At 36.8% G+C, this 17870-nt stretch overlaps 1 protein-coding gene across 3 annotated transcripts in view; it reads left to right on the forward strand.

Moving 5' to 3' along the window:
- LOC121381956 (inositol-3-phosphate synthase 1-A-like) overlaps positions 1-14071 on the forward strand; it is a 39471-nt gene extending 25400 nt beyond the window's left edge. For all 3 annotated transcript variants that reach the window (XM_041511390.1, XM_041511391.1, XM_041511392.1), the window contains exons 2-4: positions 3454-3881; positions 8298-8947; positions 11555-14071. In XM_041511390.1, coding sequence (XP_041367324.1) covers positions 3482-3881; positions 8298-8947; positions 11555-12178 — 1674 coding nt within the window. In that variant the 5' untranslated portion in view covers positions 3454-3481 and the 3' untranslated portion in view covers positions 12179-14071. The remainder of the gene's footprint in view (positions 1-3453; positions 3882-8297; positions 8948-11554) is intronic.
- The last annotated feature ends 3799 nt before the right edge of the window (positions 14072-17870 follow it).

Here is a 17870-nt window from a genome sequence, read left to right on the forward strand (position 1 = left end):
AGTATGTGTTTTGTAAAAGTAACAATGTAATTATATATGGCAGCCGTTAAGCCTCGTATTCCCTACCCACACCAACATCGGTCAAACGGATGTTTGAACAATTATATCTAGGACTCTTGATTCAAATTTATTCACATTTAAGAATCCTAACAACATAATTGCGTCAACATTTTTATTTATCTTTTGGATTGGTATTAATTTATTTTCCTGAGTATATTGTTTTTATTTGGATACATTGCCTTGCCAAAGTCGAACGTTTGTGTCCACAACAAGCATGCTTGCACAATATTTTGTGAACATACATAAAGACATACATACCACCCTCGGGATATCAAACACAACGATTTAAAAAAAAAAAAAAAATATGTACCATATCAAATAAGTTATATATATATATATATAATTTTTTGTTGTTGTTGTATTGGTGCCGTGCAAGGAATATATATTAAAATAAACCTAGTGGACGAATTGTCCAAAGGTAATTTTTGCCTGTGGACGAAATGTACGGTGGACGAATCGTCTGTGGACGAAATGTCCAGAGGACGGATCGTCTGCATCCCCAATTTTGTGCAGTTAAAACTGTAATCAGAGATGGCTTGTGCCTTTAAAATACCGTAGATAGTTACAACTTACAACCATAGTAGAATTCACAACGTCATCGTATTGTTTACCATTACAGATAATGTTATTTGAAAATAGAACAGAAGAATCCAGGTTAATGGGCCAAAATAGTAAGGCAATCAAATTAAAATTAAAATTTAAATGTAAATTTTTACTGTGTGGTGGGTTTTTTTGGAGAATCATAGTCATTTCGTACCAGTATATAGAAAACGAATCGACCATAGCATAAAAGCAGTGGGTTTTTTAGTTTTTTTAAACTTTATTTGGACAGTTTGAAATTCAGTACACGATATTGTGCAGCATATTGTTATTGACACCCATAATACCTATCAACTGTTATTTCCATTTTACCTGACAAGAGCCGTATTTGATATTCATGCCCGTAGGAAGGAGGGGGGGGGGGGGGGGGGGGGGGGCATGCTCCCCACTTGTGAGCCTTTTTTTAACACATTATTTGCCATTGTAACTAAACTCTGATATAGAGTTTGTACCTGATCCGTCAGTGCCCTCCCGCTCCCCCAGTGTTCTACGTTGGTCACCAATGCGACCAAAATGTTGGCATGGCGACTGATTGAATTTATTATCGTCGCCATCTGGCTACTGACTCCAAAAACGTCTAAGTGTTAAATTATTTGGCATGTGCGTTCAGAGTCCTAACAGCGAAAACCAATGAAATTTGTTGCCTTTATTGTGCAGTCTGAACACCTCGTTATTTACGAAGTTGTCGATTGATCACTGTGAATTCGGTATTAATTTTCGGTACCGTTCGGAACTCATCACTGATTTTAGTGTTTTGGCGAAAACAATCCAGATACATGTACTTGCGAAAACAATCCAGATATTTCGATTGATGTGTTATTTTAATGCATATAACCATTTGGAATATCTTAATTGGTATCGATTTCTGGATCATGTATGTAATCGGCCGACTAAAGAAGTTCCGAATACTGTATTGTAGGCCTACTATACATAACAGATTCACTATGGTGCATTACTGGTGGTTGCATTCGATTGAGAACACGAGTACACAATCAAGTAAAGGTTGCTCACTCACTGCATGTTCATACTATCCACATTATAATCAAACATGCAAAATGGAGACTGATTATTAAACAATGCATTACAAAATGAACATTTCAACAATTGCGTAACGCTCTTTGATGGGTTACAAACGTTATGGGAGAGGGGAGGGGTTGCTTCTCAAAATTTACCCAGTTAGCCGTGTTTTTGTTTTTCTTGCTGTGTAGATGTATACGTTGTTTCCGCTCGGCATGTAGAAGCATGGCGAAAACTTTCAAAGCGGCAAAATGTTAAAATATTAAAATTCTTTAGGAAAACGAAAATCTAAAATCAAATGAGGGGAGACAGTTTTTTTTGTATACCCACCACCTACAAAATATTTTATTTAAACGATAGGATACGTAGGGAAAAAAATGGCAGTCATATATGAGGCATAAAATTATAATTACAATCCTTCCCACATGCGATCAATTCTGAAATGGTCCTCATTTCAAATTCACGATTCAGTGAAAACTAATCAGTTTTATTCTTTCAAACTATTTAATTCAGCAGAATAAGTCATGTATAATGTTATGATGGTTGCAAAACATCCATAATTGATACAAAAAGAGTAGTGCAGAGCTGTCAACCGTTGAGAAAATTAGAAATCAGGGTCCAGGGACTGCAGGCTCTTGGTCAGGTTCAGGACGAAGTTTTTTGTTGTTGTTTAAGTCCAAAATGGAAATCTCTAAAAAAAAAAATCGAGGGAGTGCATGTTTTACTAATTAATACTGTAAATGTTAAACCATGTAAATCTGTCATCAGTGATTGTTGGTATTGAACTGATGATAGGTTCAATATGCTTTATTATTATTAATAGGTAACGAATTCAGAGACCTGCATAATTAGCATATAATTCCATTCAGCTCTAAAATATAAACCATGATTATAAAATATTTTTATTTTTAGAAAAGGTGTGAGATTATAGTAACGTTGCTTGAGAGCGTGATGTTTGTTACAAATGCGTGAGAGTTGACAGGTATGGTAGTGTGGCTAGTAACATTTTAAGCTTGGCGAGTAAATTTTTTTTGTCCACTAGCCAGAGAAGAGCAAGTTATAAAACCGAACGTAGAACACTGTCCCCCCCACTCCCAAAGTCGTTCCTACGGGCCTGGTATTTACTACTAACTTCCAACTTCGATGTTTTGTGAAATGGCTCCAGATACACACCATGTAATTAGACTAACTTTCAAAAACAACATAATGGACCAACAAAATATTATTTATTTATTAGGTCTCAAGGGGCGTGTGCAGGAAATTCTACAGGGGGTGGGGGGGGGGGTCGAGGTGTCTGGCGAAGTCCGACACCGCAAGTGCTGCAGGCACGAAGCCCGTGGTGGGGGGTTTGGGAGGGTCCCCGAAAATTTAGAAAAATTGACCCCTTCTAGGGCTATTCTGAGGTGTTTTCTGCTGGCTAGCCGAGCTGCTTTCTTACCACATTTTTTTGGAAAGAAATTACATTATCATAAAAAAAATCATAGGGTGCGAAATGACGTTTTACAATGGTACGAAATGACCAGGGTACGAAATTACTTTTTGCAGTGGTACGAAATGACCAGGGTACCAAACGACCAAATTAGGTACGAAATGACCATGGTACGAAGTTACTAGTGCTCAACCTTTTTTGACATGACACTTGTAAGCATAACTGAATTGAAAAAAATATTTTTAAAATAATCAAATATTTATAAAATTAATCCATTAGCAATTTTTAATCTATAATCTACCTAGATCTTTTTATATGTTTAGATTTTAATTTGTTATATTTTGTAGTTCTCTTGAAGAAACAAATCCCTCGAAGATGTCTGTTGAAGTGAATAGCCCTGATGTGACCTACAGTGAAACGTACATTGAGAGCAAGTACAACTACCAAACGACAAACGTGCAGCTGAATAATGGCAAACTGGTGGCAACCCCTGTTAGTACTACGTACACATTCCGCACTCGTCGCAAGGTTCCCAAACTCGGGGTTATGCTTGTTGGAATGGGTGGAAATAATGGCACGACTGTTATAGCTTCAACGATTGCCAATCGTCTGGGGCTGAGCTGGAACACGAAGGATGGGAAGAAATGCGCCAACTACTACGGTTCTATTACGCAGGCCAGCACTGTGTGCCTGGGTACTGGACCGGATGGTGAGGTGTACGTCCCACTCAACAACTTGCTGCCTATGGTTCACCCAAATGACATTGTATTTGATGGTAAGGAATGCAGCTATATAATGCAGCTATTACAGCTATATATTGTTATTTATCACACCACGCAAAATAGGTCAAATAAAGTCACACATATTGTTAACAGTAGCAGTAGTGAGAGGTGTAATTCCTTATAATATTGTGGACCTAATCTGATTTCAAAAACAAAATCACATAACAGATGTCAAAACACTGGTTTGTTTAGTGTCGGAGCTTACCTAAGGTCTCACTACACAGTTCACTTCCGGGTGGAGTTCATTGATCACGGTCCACTATAGTTCCTAATTGTGACACAAGTTATGGTTCACATATTCACTTCTAGGAAATGGTGAAGAATTAAAACAATATGTATGTTTAATGGTAAGTCTTTTGGCTGTATTTTGCCCATGTTATTTTGTAATATTGTGCATTGACCTTTTGGGACATGGGTTTATAGTGCAAGAGACCGCCGGAGTGAATAGGTTAACAGGGTTGAAAATTAGCCACGGGCAACCTTTATTGGCTAAGAGCGACTAAGAATTTTATAAAGGTAGTTCGTTGAGCGACCTTCGATTTTAGTGTCTGGCGAGTATGGTACACACTGATAGTGAATCGAATGTGACAAAACACACTGTATCTATGTTGGCACGAACTACAGATCTGGCAGCAGAAGACCTAGAACATGTTCTATATTTTGACAGCGCCAACATAATGAATAAAGACAAAATTCATATATAAAAACATTAATTTATTAAGTTTTAAACCCATACCGTCTCAAATAACATTTTATTGGGGGGTAAAAGTGCAGTGTAAATTAAAACATTTTTTTTTTTTTACAAATTACCATCAAACTGCATAGGTTACATCTTTTTTCTGATACAAGTTTTGAGGTAAATGATGGAACATCCAAGATAATCTGAATGACACAACCGTAATACATGATCAGGGCCGTATATCTGCACAAAGCAGAGTCGAATGGGCATTTCGCAAAACAGTTGACAATTCCATGGATCTCTATCTAGGAGAACAGCAACTCCCGAGGAAATCATTTGCTGGGAATTTCACACCTCATGTATCACCACAAAGTTTATTCCATATTCCATCGCCACAAAGAAGACTGCCATTCCCAGACTAGTTTACTAAAGCACGCGCAGTTCTACATTTAGTCTGTTTCTACTGCATTATCTTTTACTCTGTATTGAAAATGTGATTTAATATGTTTAATTTAATGGTACTTTATAAAGAAACGTTTATTTATACTGGATTTCTTTTTCAATTCATTTTTTTTATTTGAGTTGGTATGGGTTTAAAACTTAACAACATATTTTTATATAAATTTTTACTTTATTCATTATGAAGTTAAACATCAATTCATTGGTTTTCTTTAACGCAAACGGTTATTATTCAACAACAACAACAAAAAAAAAACACTATAGTTTTAATTTTTCCTGTGCAGTTAAATTCCAATGTGATAATTGGAGGTCTAGTTGAATTTGAGAAGGGCCAGTAAGATTTCCCTTCAACTAGCCCTGCTGGCGACCTTGGTTTTCATGTTAATTTTCAACCCTGGGTTAACTCTTTCACCACTAAGTTTTACAGTCTTGACCTTCCCTGCACACTGAGTTTAAATAGCAGATTTATGATCATGTTTGTTAAAGGATAAAACTACTTGTTTTATCATTAATTTTAGTTATAGGCTATACATTTCCAGAAAGGTGAATGGACGGCTATCTAGATAAAAAAATAATACTTTAAAAATGTGAGATTCAACAGGTATAAATCTGGTAATTACAGGTAAACTATGCATATTACTCGCCTATTTGAGTAGGTAGGACTGGTAATTTAAAAAAAAAAACAGTACAAATGTTTTTCTTGTTGGATAATTAATTAATTAACATTCCAGTTATAATTTTAAAATATATATTTACAATGCTTTTTTAAAATTAAGCTTTCATTTCATCAACAGAAATATCATACCACACACCTTTGTTGTTAGCAGGATCTGTATCACGCTTTTTTTTGGCATTCATGTTGGTAAATTACACAATTTTTCCATACACTGTATTGGAATAAAATAGCGAAAAGTACTCTATGGCGTTTGTGTTGACGTCAAACACTTTTACGGGCCCCAGATTTTTAGTAAACGTTGATCTGCAGGTAACCGAATATGGCTCATGTGTCCAGGTAAACTCAGGCGCGTGGTAAAACAGTGGCAAGTCATCTTGTAACTTGTCATCGGTATCATTTTCTTCTAAATTGCCATGTTGAATGACATTTTGTTCACGATCGCCAATCTCGATTAAATCAAATGCACCAAAGTCCATATTATCCCACATTTCATCATCGGAAAACCCGTCATCTGAATCGCAACCATTGTTTTCAACAGACGAAATTTCGTCACCTCGGTTCATGTTTAATTACAGTCAGAATATCAGTATACACTTTGAAAAACTCATTCAAAATTCGCTAGAACATGGGCGCAGCCATTACAGTGTGTCACATGGCAGCTTTGGTCGCGCGAGATTTTGTCTAATTATAATATTGACGCGTCACTCGGCGCCAAATATGAACAGGTGTTACAAGCCGCTAAACCGGCCTGTCGTGGTGAGAGGCACTGGTATCGCTAGCCGGTATACCGGCCTGTCGTGGTGAAAGAGTTAATGAACCATCTGTTCGGACCAGTACTACAGCCAGATCAAATAGTTTGCGAACGTTATCGAAATGTTTACTGGTTGAACTTTGGATTGGGAATACATATATTTCCGATCATGCCCGATGGAGCTCAGATTCAAATACTTTAGTAATAACAGTGTAGTTACTATTTTAATATTTTCTTTTAATCTGTTTTCTGTTCACAAAGTATATTCTATTTTTAAGGAAAAAATACATCTTGAAAACAAATCCAATATAGTCCCCGGCAAAAAAAAATGCCGCAGAGAATAAAAAACTCTGCGGCAATCTCCAGGGCATTGCCGATTGCTGCGGGCAATTGCAGGAGTTGTTGATATACCAGTTGTCGTGCACTGGCTACATTAGATAGATGCCCTATTTACAGATGCACGTTTGTGCTCGCTTGGGCTGCTTTCAATGAATAGTCTCCTACTTTAAATTTCTTTTTATAATCACCCAGTGCAGAGTATATATATTTTCTGGAATTATTATTATTATTTTAAAGTCATTAAAGGGACATTCCTGAGTTTGCTGCATTGTAAGATGTTTCCGACTAATAAAATAGTTCTACGATTAAACTTACATATTAAATATATTTTCTTGTTTAGAATATATGTGTCTGTATATTCAATTTGTTTCTGGTAGTCTTAATATTTGTAAGAAGCCCACACTGGATTTTGTGTTCAAATAATTTCGTATGTACGAAAAAAATATGTTTGAGGAAATAAAATGAAATTTAACCTAGTACAAATATTAGAATGATCAGAAACACATTTAATATACAGCCACAAAATTTTATGCAGAAAAAATATATTTGATATGTAATTACAATCGTTAAAAAGTCTCTGTTAGTCGATAACATCTTTAAAATTGCAGCAAACTCAGGAATGTCCCTTTAACTGGTACTGGCCTCGGTGGCGTCGTGGCAGACCATCGGTCTACAGGCTGGTAGGTACTGGGTTCGGATCCAGTTGAGGCATGGGATTTTTAATCCAGATACCGACTCCAAACCCTGAGTGAGTGCTCTGCACGGCTCAATGGGTAGGTGTAACCACTTGCACCGACCAGTGATCCATAACTGATTCAACAAAGGCCATGGTTTGTGCTATCCTGCCTGTGGGAAGTGCAAATAAAAGATCCCTTGCTGCTAATCGGAAGAGTAGCCCATGTAGTGGCGACAGCGGGTTTCCTCTCAAAATCTGTGTGGTCCTTAACCATATGTCTGACGCCATATAACCGTAAATAAAATGTGTTGAGTGCGTCGTTAAATAAAACATTTCTTTCTTTCTTGCTTAACTGGTATTCATATATATACATGTATATTAAATATTGTAGCCACTTTGTATAAATATTGGCAAATTTAGTCAGTGGGTCACAATACTGTCGCAGTTGCTATTTCACTTATTACCCATTTGGCGCGGGATGTAGCCCAGTGGTAAAGTGCTTACTTTATGCACGGTCAGTTTAGGATCAATCCCTGTCGTTGGCCCCATTGGGCTATTTTTTGTTCCTGCCAGTGCTCCACAACTGGTGTGACAAAGTCTGGTTTGTACTATCCTGTTTATGGGATGGTGCATATAAAAGATCCCTTGCTGCTAACCGAATAGAGTAGCTCATGAAGTGGCGACAGCGGCTTTCCTCTCTATATCTGTGTGGTCCTTAACCATATGTCTGACGCCATATAACCGCAAATAAAATGTGTTCAGTGTGTTGTTAAAGCATTTCCTTTCTTTATTGCCCATTTATGTGAATTATGAAAGCTGTGTTCTTTAGGGTGGGATATTTCGTCTCTGAACATGGCGGATGCGATGGCCCGTGCTCGTGTTCTCGACTACAACATTCAGCAGCAGTTGGTTCCCTACATGAAGGCGATGAAGCCCCGCCCATCTGTCTACTTTCCCGACTTCATCGCTGCCAACCAGGCGGACCGCGCGGACAACGTCCTTAATCTGGCCACTAAGCAGGAGCTGCTGGTTCGCCTGCGTCAGGACATCCGCGACTTCAGGGAGGCGAGTGGCGTCGACAAGGTGATCGTCTTGTGGACGGCAAACACAGAGCGCTTCTGTGACGTGCGGGAGGGTCTGAACGACACGGCCGAGAATTTGCTGCACAGTATCAAATACAACGCAGCCGATGTGTCGCCGTCCACCCTGTTCGCCACGGCGGCCATACTGGAAGGTGCCACGTACATCAATGGGTCACCCCAGAATACATTTGTACCAGGCGTCCTCGAACTAGCTGAGAAGAAAAAAGTGCATATTGCTGGCGACGACTTCAAGTCGGGTCAGACCAAGCTGAAGTCTGTTTTGGTGGACTTCTTGATCAGCGCTGGCATCAAACCCATCTCCATTGTGAGCTACAACCATCTCGGCAACAATGACGGCAAAAACCTCTCTGCGCCTCAGACATTCCGTTCTAAAGAGGTGAGTTTGTCTTAATCCATTTTTATTTTCTGCAGCAACCTTCGTCTTCAGTGGGTTCCGGACAGTGAGTACGTGTGGGTGTTTATATCTTTGAAAGTAGCAATGCATTGAAAAAAAAATAATTCTAGATTCTCTTTTGCTATTGATCACTTCAGCTCGGTCAATAATGAGATAATTAAAACAAAAACACCAACAACACTTTCTAAATTATACTTTAGCCGACCCCGCCATGAAAAAGTTTTGCAAGTAGTAATTAATTGCTCCATAATTTAGAGTTCAGATGACCTGGCTGTTTGCAGTCATTCTGTTTTGGTTAGTCACTGCAACACGTTTTCTGTAGGCTGGCCTTTTAAGATTAACTTTTTATCATATCAATTTACTGATGAATTACTGATGGATTAGAAATAAACCTCGGTGGAACTAACTGTTACACACAGGCTCAGTGTTAGTCAAATTGCAACATTTGTGTGTAAATGTTCACCTTGGAGCCAAGCAAGAACCCTCTTCCTACGCGTATCCATGTTCATACCAGGCGTGACCAATAGGTTGAACGAAAATACACACTTACAGCAACAATTGCATATGCATTTCATGTTTGTCAAAATTAACCATTTACACAATAAATACTTCTGTGTGTATTTGATACAAATCTGAGGGAGGTATTGTTTCGTTGTTTTTGTTAATTCTATTCACTAGTATTAGGACTGTCAGTGCCACAGATAAAACATCAAGGATTGTTTAGAACTGCATTTGCTTATTAAGAGACAACAGCAGGGGTTTAAACATTTTCAGAAATATTACTCGCACAGGGCAAGTGCCAATCAGATGGTCACTTGCCCCATATATTTTTCCACGAGCTCATACTTTTTGAGGTAACCAATTGTGTTACTGTGTTTAATTTAATACAGTGCTCAATAATGTAATAATCTTGGCAATAGGTTAAAACACTGGGCTCAAAGTAAACAAGAGCTCTATTACAAATGTTTTTAAATATTGCAGGCTTGGTAAACAACAGCAGGGGGAGGGGAGTTGTACATCGATTACAGCCTTGTATTTTTATCATAATTTATTTGTTAAAAACAAAATTAATAAAGCAGAAAAAAAATCATGCATATATTCTTGTATGTTTAGAGGGCATCGCACCATCACAATTATGGCGTAGGGCTAATGAAATCTAACTTCACCTTAGACATTCATTTTACACAAACGTAGATTTACATTTGCAAAGCCGATGATAAATTAATCGATGTACTCCAGTGGTATCATTAAACAAAACAAAATTATTTATATTTGCAAAGTCCTGAAAAACATTAAGTTCTGCTACATGGTTTATCACATTAAACTAAAACATCTTACAACTTTTATAAGAATCCACTACATAATATTTATGTTTTGTTTGAGTGAACTCGGAAATTATTAACTCGTTAGTAGCACTTGCTTTATGTCCCCGTTCATTTGCAAAGAGCAGATTCCGGAACCGCATTACCATCTAATTTAATTTTAATATGGCAATTTTAAACTGCTCCCACCTCATATACCATGTTTGTAATGATTAAACATTTTGATTGCACACACAAGGTATGTATACTTTATTTTTATATAAGCAGTAAAGTGTATTGGACACTATTTCCAATTTGAAGATCATCGAACCTATTACTTGTACAATTTCAATCGAACGTTCAGTGGAGGGAATTACCAATCTCAGTTGATAGTAAAAGGGTAATAACTCTAAATTGTTATCGAACTTTTCAACACATTGTTGTCCGTTTTGGTGTGTTAACGCATAGGCAAGAGTTCCGATCGTTCCAGCGTTTAGGGTTAGAGTTAGTTCTCCTTAGAGCTGTGTAAATGCTCAAACGATTGGAACTCATTTCAAATTGTAATGTTCAGATTTGTAACAAAATGAAAATAAGTTTTAGGTGTTACATTAGTCATTTGTCATCGGGCCTATATATGCATATGCAGTTAAAATAATTACTTGCCCAACTCAGGCGTTGGGTGGTGGGACTTTTGATCCCCTGAACAGTAATTCTTTTTACATTTGAACAGTATTATGGTATTTGGTGAAATATAAAATATATGACATAAAATATATTAATATGACCCGTAACTGGTTTGAGTAGTATTTAAGGGTGGGTAAAAATAAAGATGAATGCAAAAAACTAAAGAAGAATATTAACACATGGGGGTTTGGTGCTGCAATTCTCTGAAATGAACCAGTAAGAACACTGCAATGGTGTTAAGCTGTTCACAATATGGAATTACAGTAGTTTTTGCAGTTACTTTCAAAATAGTGAAAATAGGGAGGGTGACAAAAATGTATTGGCAGGTGGCGTCACACAAGGCTAGTCATGGGTAATCAAAAACATTTGCCAAATTATCTAAAAAATACAAAACCTATTCTCACCTGGACAGTTTGAGGATCACCTTGCAGTTAAATGTTGTATACATTTTATTTGAAACTTCATGTGATTGCTTGCCATGTCCCATTTCATGAGAGTTGTCTACTGCTTGCCCTGATTTTGCTCATATTTTGTTGTGTTGGCAATAACAATTCATTTACTGGCATTGTCAGTGATATTTAGAATTTCCATCAATGTTTTGCAGTTGTCAAAGAGCAATGTGATTGACGACATGGTGCAGTCAAACAACATCTTGTACAAAGACGGGAAGAAGCCGGACCACTGCGTGGTGATCAAGTACGTGCCGAGTGTGGGCGACAGCAAGCGCGCGATGGACGAGTACACGTCGGAGATCATGATGGGTGGCACCAACACCATCGTCATCCACAACACGTGCGAGGACTCCCTGCTGGCCTGCCCCCTCATTCTTGACCTTGTCATCGTGGCAGAGCTGTGCGAGCGCATTCAGTTCAGAGTGGACCCCGCTCACGACTTCGAGACCTTCAACTCAGTGCTGTCCATCCTCAGCTTCTTGTGCAAGGCTCCGCTGGTTCCCAAGGGAACCCCAGTCATCAACGCTCTGTTCCGCCAGCGGGCATGCATCGAGAACATATTCCGTGCTTGTATTGGACTCGCGCCTGTTAATCACATGCTGATGGAGTACAAGCATGAGAGAATAACTACCCTACTACCTCCAGCTCTGCATTCGGTGCCAGAAGTGAAGAAAGTTGGAAAGAAGATCGTGTCAAATGGAGCATGTGATGTCACTAATGGCTACCACAGACACTGGGAAGAAGAAGACGATGGCAGCATGGAGGCAGAGAAGTAGGAAGTAAATGACAATCATGTATCCGAGTTGTTTACCTTTAATAGGGGCATTAAAACTAAATAATTGTTTAACTTAATTGGACATTCAACTCTTCGACATACAAGGTGCCTGTAAAGACGACTGACCTAGCAAAACCGTCTGTCGGAAACTGCCACATCAAGCAAGCCCAGCGGTGAAGATGAGATTTGAACTTTTCGATGCACATTTTAAATTGGATTTCCTGTTTCAGGTTGGATAATGTAGATCGTTCGAGGTACACACTATAAAAAGAAACGTTAAACTTGATGTCATATTGGTTGCTACTATTGGCCAATATTGCTTGTATTCAGTCGAATGGCCACACTAGACAGTTTTGATGACATTTTTGGTGCTTCTATTGAGATAATTGTGAAATAAAATATGTTTGTTCAATCCACCTGTGGCATCTTTGAACAAGCATATTTTCATTTGGTACTTTGGTATTTTTGTCTTAGAAAATGTAATGTCTTATTTTTAAACATAGATGTTTGAAAAAGTCGGGTCATCAAGTAAGTTCATATACAGACTGATGGGGGGAATATACTAAAAACTACATGTACACTATACAATATATTATGTAGATTATAATCAAATATTGCTTAGTTTGTATGCAGTTTATCATATCATACATAGGCTTGCAATATGACTACTTTGTTGTAACTTGGGTTAGGTGTGTAATATTATTATTAATATGTGCTGTTTGTAGTAAAAGATAGTTAATGATGCTAGAAGAGAGAATGATATCACATCACCTTTTTATCATCAGATAGCCGTAATATTGGGCACGGTCCAAATTATCCAGGAAACAAACTAGTGAAGGATAATGTTGTTATCCACGATGATTGTAAATAACAAGTGATTTATAACTTGCATGGATTTGTAGCTTGGCATGTGATTTAATGATTTGTGTGCCAAACATTTTTATGCCCTTTTATAGGAATAATCGGGTGAGTTTTGAGGGCCCTGCTACATGTTTCACATGCATCCAGACTGTGATAAAGAATTTCACCACCAACTTGAGCAGGAGATGAACATTTCATGGTTATTATCGTCCTCTTGTGATCGTGAGACCACACATCCTGACACGACCCATGTAAGAACCAGATGTTAAGAATCATGTCGCTCGCATGTAGAGGATACTTTGTCATTTGAGGCAGAGTTTGATAGTTTGACAATTTGTTTTTATTGTAATACACTCAAAATTAAATCTCTTTACAGACTAGGAAAGCATATAATTATAAAGTGTTCTTTATGAAAAAAGAAAGAATCTCTGTCATGTCAGAACTCTGGGGGAAGTCTGAGGTTGTGCCCATGACAGACGTGCTTGAACAGTTCTCTGATGGAAGAATGCCAAAAATTACCCACACCCACAAAAGAAAGAAAAGGTTTTAATGATTTTCTTCATTTTAACCTGCAGAGGTGCTTAGTTTAATTTTATTTTTAAGGGTATTTTTATTATGACAAAACCACTATGTGTTGGTAATGTTTAAAATTTGTATTTTTTATGTTATTTATTTATGAAAGTCATGTCGGATTTTAAATACAGTACATGTTTTAGAAGTGAACAAAATTGTACTTTAACTAAAACAACATATTTATAAAGTACAAAAAGTTTTCAAGGTTTGCCATATTCCAATCTTGCATCTTTTTTCATCAGGAAATTTGGTATACTTTGGCTAGTCATACTTTCTTTGGTGTCTTGTAAAATCCGGTGATTCATGATAAAATTTGTCATTTCAGAAGACAAAGTTTAAAGGAAGGGACAATTAAGGCATTTGGCCTGGTATGCATATTCAACGATATATAATGCACATTATTGCTTAATATCAACAAGTATAATCTTATAGTTAATTAATAAAACAGTTAAATGTGATGGCTATTATATATAACGGCCGTGGCCATTTTGTACCATTCCAGTGAATATGCCTGCTGGCGAGCTGGTGGTTACCTAATACCTAACGTGTCACGTCAGAAATTAGTCTTCGAACTGAAGAAACAAAACATACCTGATTTCTGCGGATGCATCGCAATGTTCTGTTATAATGTCCATCTTAGTAAGCCGACAACAAGTATATATTATTTTTCAATACAAAATAAACCACCATTGTCAAAGTGTTGAAATAACTATTATGTTTTGTACATAAATTAACCCACATACTGAAATAATCGGAGTGTTTTCTTGGTTAATTGGTCTTTCCTTTCCGAGGCCTGTACCTGTGGTTCCTGATTGGCAGGTGTATATTTAGACGGTCCCAAGACACTGTGTCTAGACACACTAAAAAGACGTACCTCTTTTATTAAGATCACAAGGTATTGTTTGATAGCCACGCGGACACCCCTCAAATCGTAATGGGCTTTATTACTGTAAGTAATCTGTAAAACCCTTTATTAAGTAGACTTTCCCATCTAAAATCACAAAAATTACCAATTACATAGTCCCAAAGAAAAGAAAATTATCACTTGGGTATCGTGAGTGGTCGTTTTAGCTCGAACGTACCCTACCAATAGGCCTAATAATAAAAATAAAATCTTTGGATTTTTTTAAAGAGAAAAATACTTGAACTCCATTTCGTTCTTATTGATGCAAATTGAAATATATTTAGTTTAATAGTTTATGATATTATCAAGTCATTTATGTTGTTTTGCAAGTCAGGTTGATAAAAGTGAAGCGCCTTGTTGTAAATTAGAGTGTTTGTTTACACTGTGCTTAGAGGTTTTGGACGGAGCTGACGCTACTTCGCCCAAAGCTATACCACCGGACGTCACAAAAACGAAACAAAATGGCCCCCAGTTAACAGGAATAATCATGTTTTTTTATTAACTCTTAAAATTACGCGTTTTTCATTTGTTAAAGTGTCAGTACGTATATTTGGGGGTCCGGGTATGCATCTTTCCAACACATAAAGCTCTTATTTGAGTTTACCTTCCCTTTAAAAGTGAATCCAGCAACATGTGACTTTAAAATATATATATATATATATATATATATATATATATATATATATATATACACACACACACACACACACACACACACACACATATATATATATATATAAAAAATAAGGGTTTGCTGTGATTCTTTTTACAGTAAAGTTTAACGACAAACACACATAATTAATTTGCCGAATCACTGGTTGTAGAAAATGTTTACTGTAATTTGTCCTACACAGTGAAATTAGCACATTTTATAACACCTACCCTGGTATACACTACTAATCAATAAAATACACAAGTTCATATATAACCTGATTGTTTAACTCGGTTGATCAGTTGAAACTGATAATTGAGGATGAAATTGCAACTGATTTTAATACTAGTGCAACTTTACTTGATGACGAATACCATCCTTTGATATCTGACAAAGTTGTCCATATGGTCACTTGATGACAAATACCATCCTTTGATATCTTACAAAGTTGTCCATATGGTCACTTGATGACAAATACCATCCTTTGATATCTGACAAAGTTGTCCATATGGTCACTTGATGACAAATACCATCCTTTGATATCTGACAAAGTTGTCCATATGGTCACTTGATGACAAATACCATCCTTTGATATCTGACAAAGTTGTCCATATGGTCACTTGATGACAAATACCATCCTTTGATATCTGACAAAGTTGTCCATATGGTCACTTGATGACAAATACCATCCTTTGATATCTGACAAAGTTGTCCATATGGTCACTAGATGACAAATACATGTTGGATATTAATCAAACATTGTACTTTATATCTTTAATTCTTACTTGCACTGTACAGAAGTGGACTGATAATTTCAAATGACATTCACATTTTTCAGTATTTGCTTCTTGCACTGGCAGTTCTGGACAGATGCGTTTTGATGAAATAGTCATTAATGAATTATGCTGTCTGCCTATTTTAAATGTAATTTGGGGTTGTTGTTTTTTTCCATTCTTTTTTGTTTTGCAGATTAATTTTAGGTAGGAAAAATTGTTTTTATAAAAAGTCATAAATTTTGTTAGAATTTACTGTACTGCAGTTGTTTTTGTTTTTGTATTATGTTTTTAAAATTGGTTTTCAGAGTGTTTTTTTGCATTTCTTTAATTGTCCAAAAATTCCTAAAACCTGAAGTTAATTTGGAAATGTTTTGTAGAAATAATGGTTTTAGGTCTGACTGCAATGATAAATAAATATAATTTAAACTGGTAAAATTATGTTGCAAGTTATTAACATTTAATATTCTAACGTGTAATTTCTTCATGTCCTATTTCTGATTGTAACATTGGTATTTAGTGACGTAGAATCTGTTTATCTTTATTGTGTAGCTGAAAGGCATTTTCAGTTGATTAATTTTTGTTTCGTTTTTGTGTCATATCTTGGATCTCTTTATTTTATGATTATTTATTATGATGTATTTTTAGGTGAATATTACTAGTTACTTTCAGTAATAGTACTGGATTTTATTGTTATTGACATTTATCTTGAAGAAAATTGCATGTTTTCATGAATAATCTGGGTTCCATTTTGTATACGTACTTGAAAGGATTCCATTTTAAATTGAATTCACGAAAAGATAGAATTTCACCAAGACATGTGTTTACATATATTCATACTTTAATATTTAAAACCGACTACTTTTGTATTGTTTTTTGTTTTTTTAAAAGTCTATTTCCCATGCATTGTTGTAACAAATTTGCCTGTGCTTAGGAAATAAAAACATCTCCAAGTTAATTCTTGTTTTCTTTTGAACTTTATTTAAAATCCCTTTGTAGATAAGAATATAACATTCCTTTGTCTTTATGAGAAGTGTGTGTCTTCCAAATAGAAAATGAAAATGTGTGGGTTTCTGGGAATGTGTTGAAAACAAATTAAGTAGGATAGGTCTCTTGCTTGCTTTTTTTTTTAACCTACATATTAATTTGTAAAATTAAAAAAGGGGGTGTTTGTCTTATTTTAGGTATGGTCATAGTTCCAGAAACCTTTTTTTGGTTAGGCCTTACTGTATTGACGGTGTAAATAGTATTCTCGCTGTAATGGGTTTTGGCAGCCGATATTCGAAATGTTGTGACTGGCTCCATGCCGACAGGTATATCCAAGGGGTGAGTGCAGGATGTTTCTAGGGGTTATGCCTTTTTAAAAATGGGGCACCGACAGTTTTCTGATAGTACACTGATAATGCATTATAAATGTAGTACTGTATGTTGCAGTCTATCACAAGAGCTCCAATCCAACAACGATATTAATTCCCAAAAAGGAGAGGGTTGGGGTCATGCATGCTTTGTCTTCTCCCACACATTTTCACCCACACATTTTCACCCCCACCACTGATATATCCCCCCCCACAATATAAAAGCCTGGCTACACCAGTGGTTGAGACCGGTCACGCTGGCGCAGTGGTTAAGCCATCAGGTTTTAGGCTGGTAGGTACAGGGTTTGCTGCCAGAGCGAGTTTTTAAGGTTTCATGGGTAGGTGTAAGGCCACTACACCCTCCTCTCTCTCACTAACCAACTAACACTGTCCTGGATAGACAGCCCAGATAGCTTTAGGTGTGTCAAACGTGCATGAACCTTAATTGGATATAGGCACAAAACTATGTTGAATGAATGGTTGAGACACCATGACGTGGGAGTGACTGGTTAAAATGACCAGGCGAGTGACCAAGGAGGGGTGAATTAATCCTCTTTCCATGATCATTGTTCTTG

Source organism: Gigantopelta aegis, chromosome 9 (assembly GCF_016097555.1).
Source record: "Gigantopelta aegis isolate Gae_Host chromosome 9, Gae_host_genome, whole genome shotgun sequence".
NCBI classification, from domain to species: Eukaryota; Metazoa; Mollusca; class Gastropoda; order Neomphalida; family Peltospiridae; genus Gigantopelta; species Gigantopelta aegis.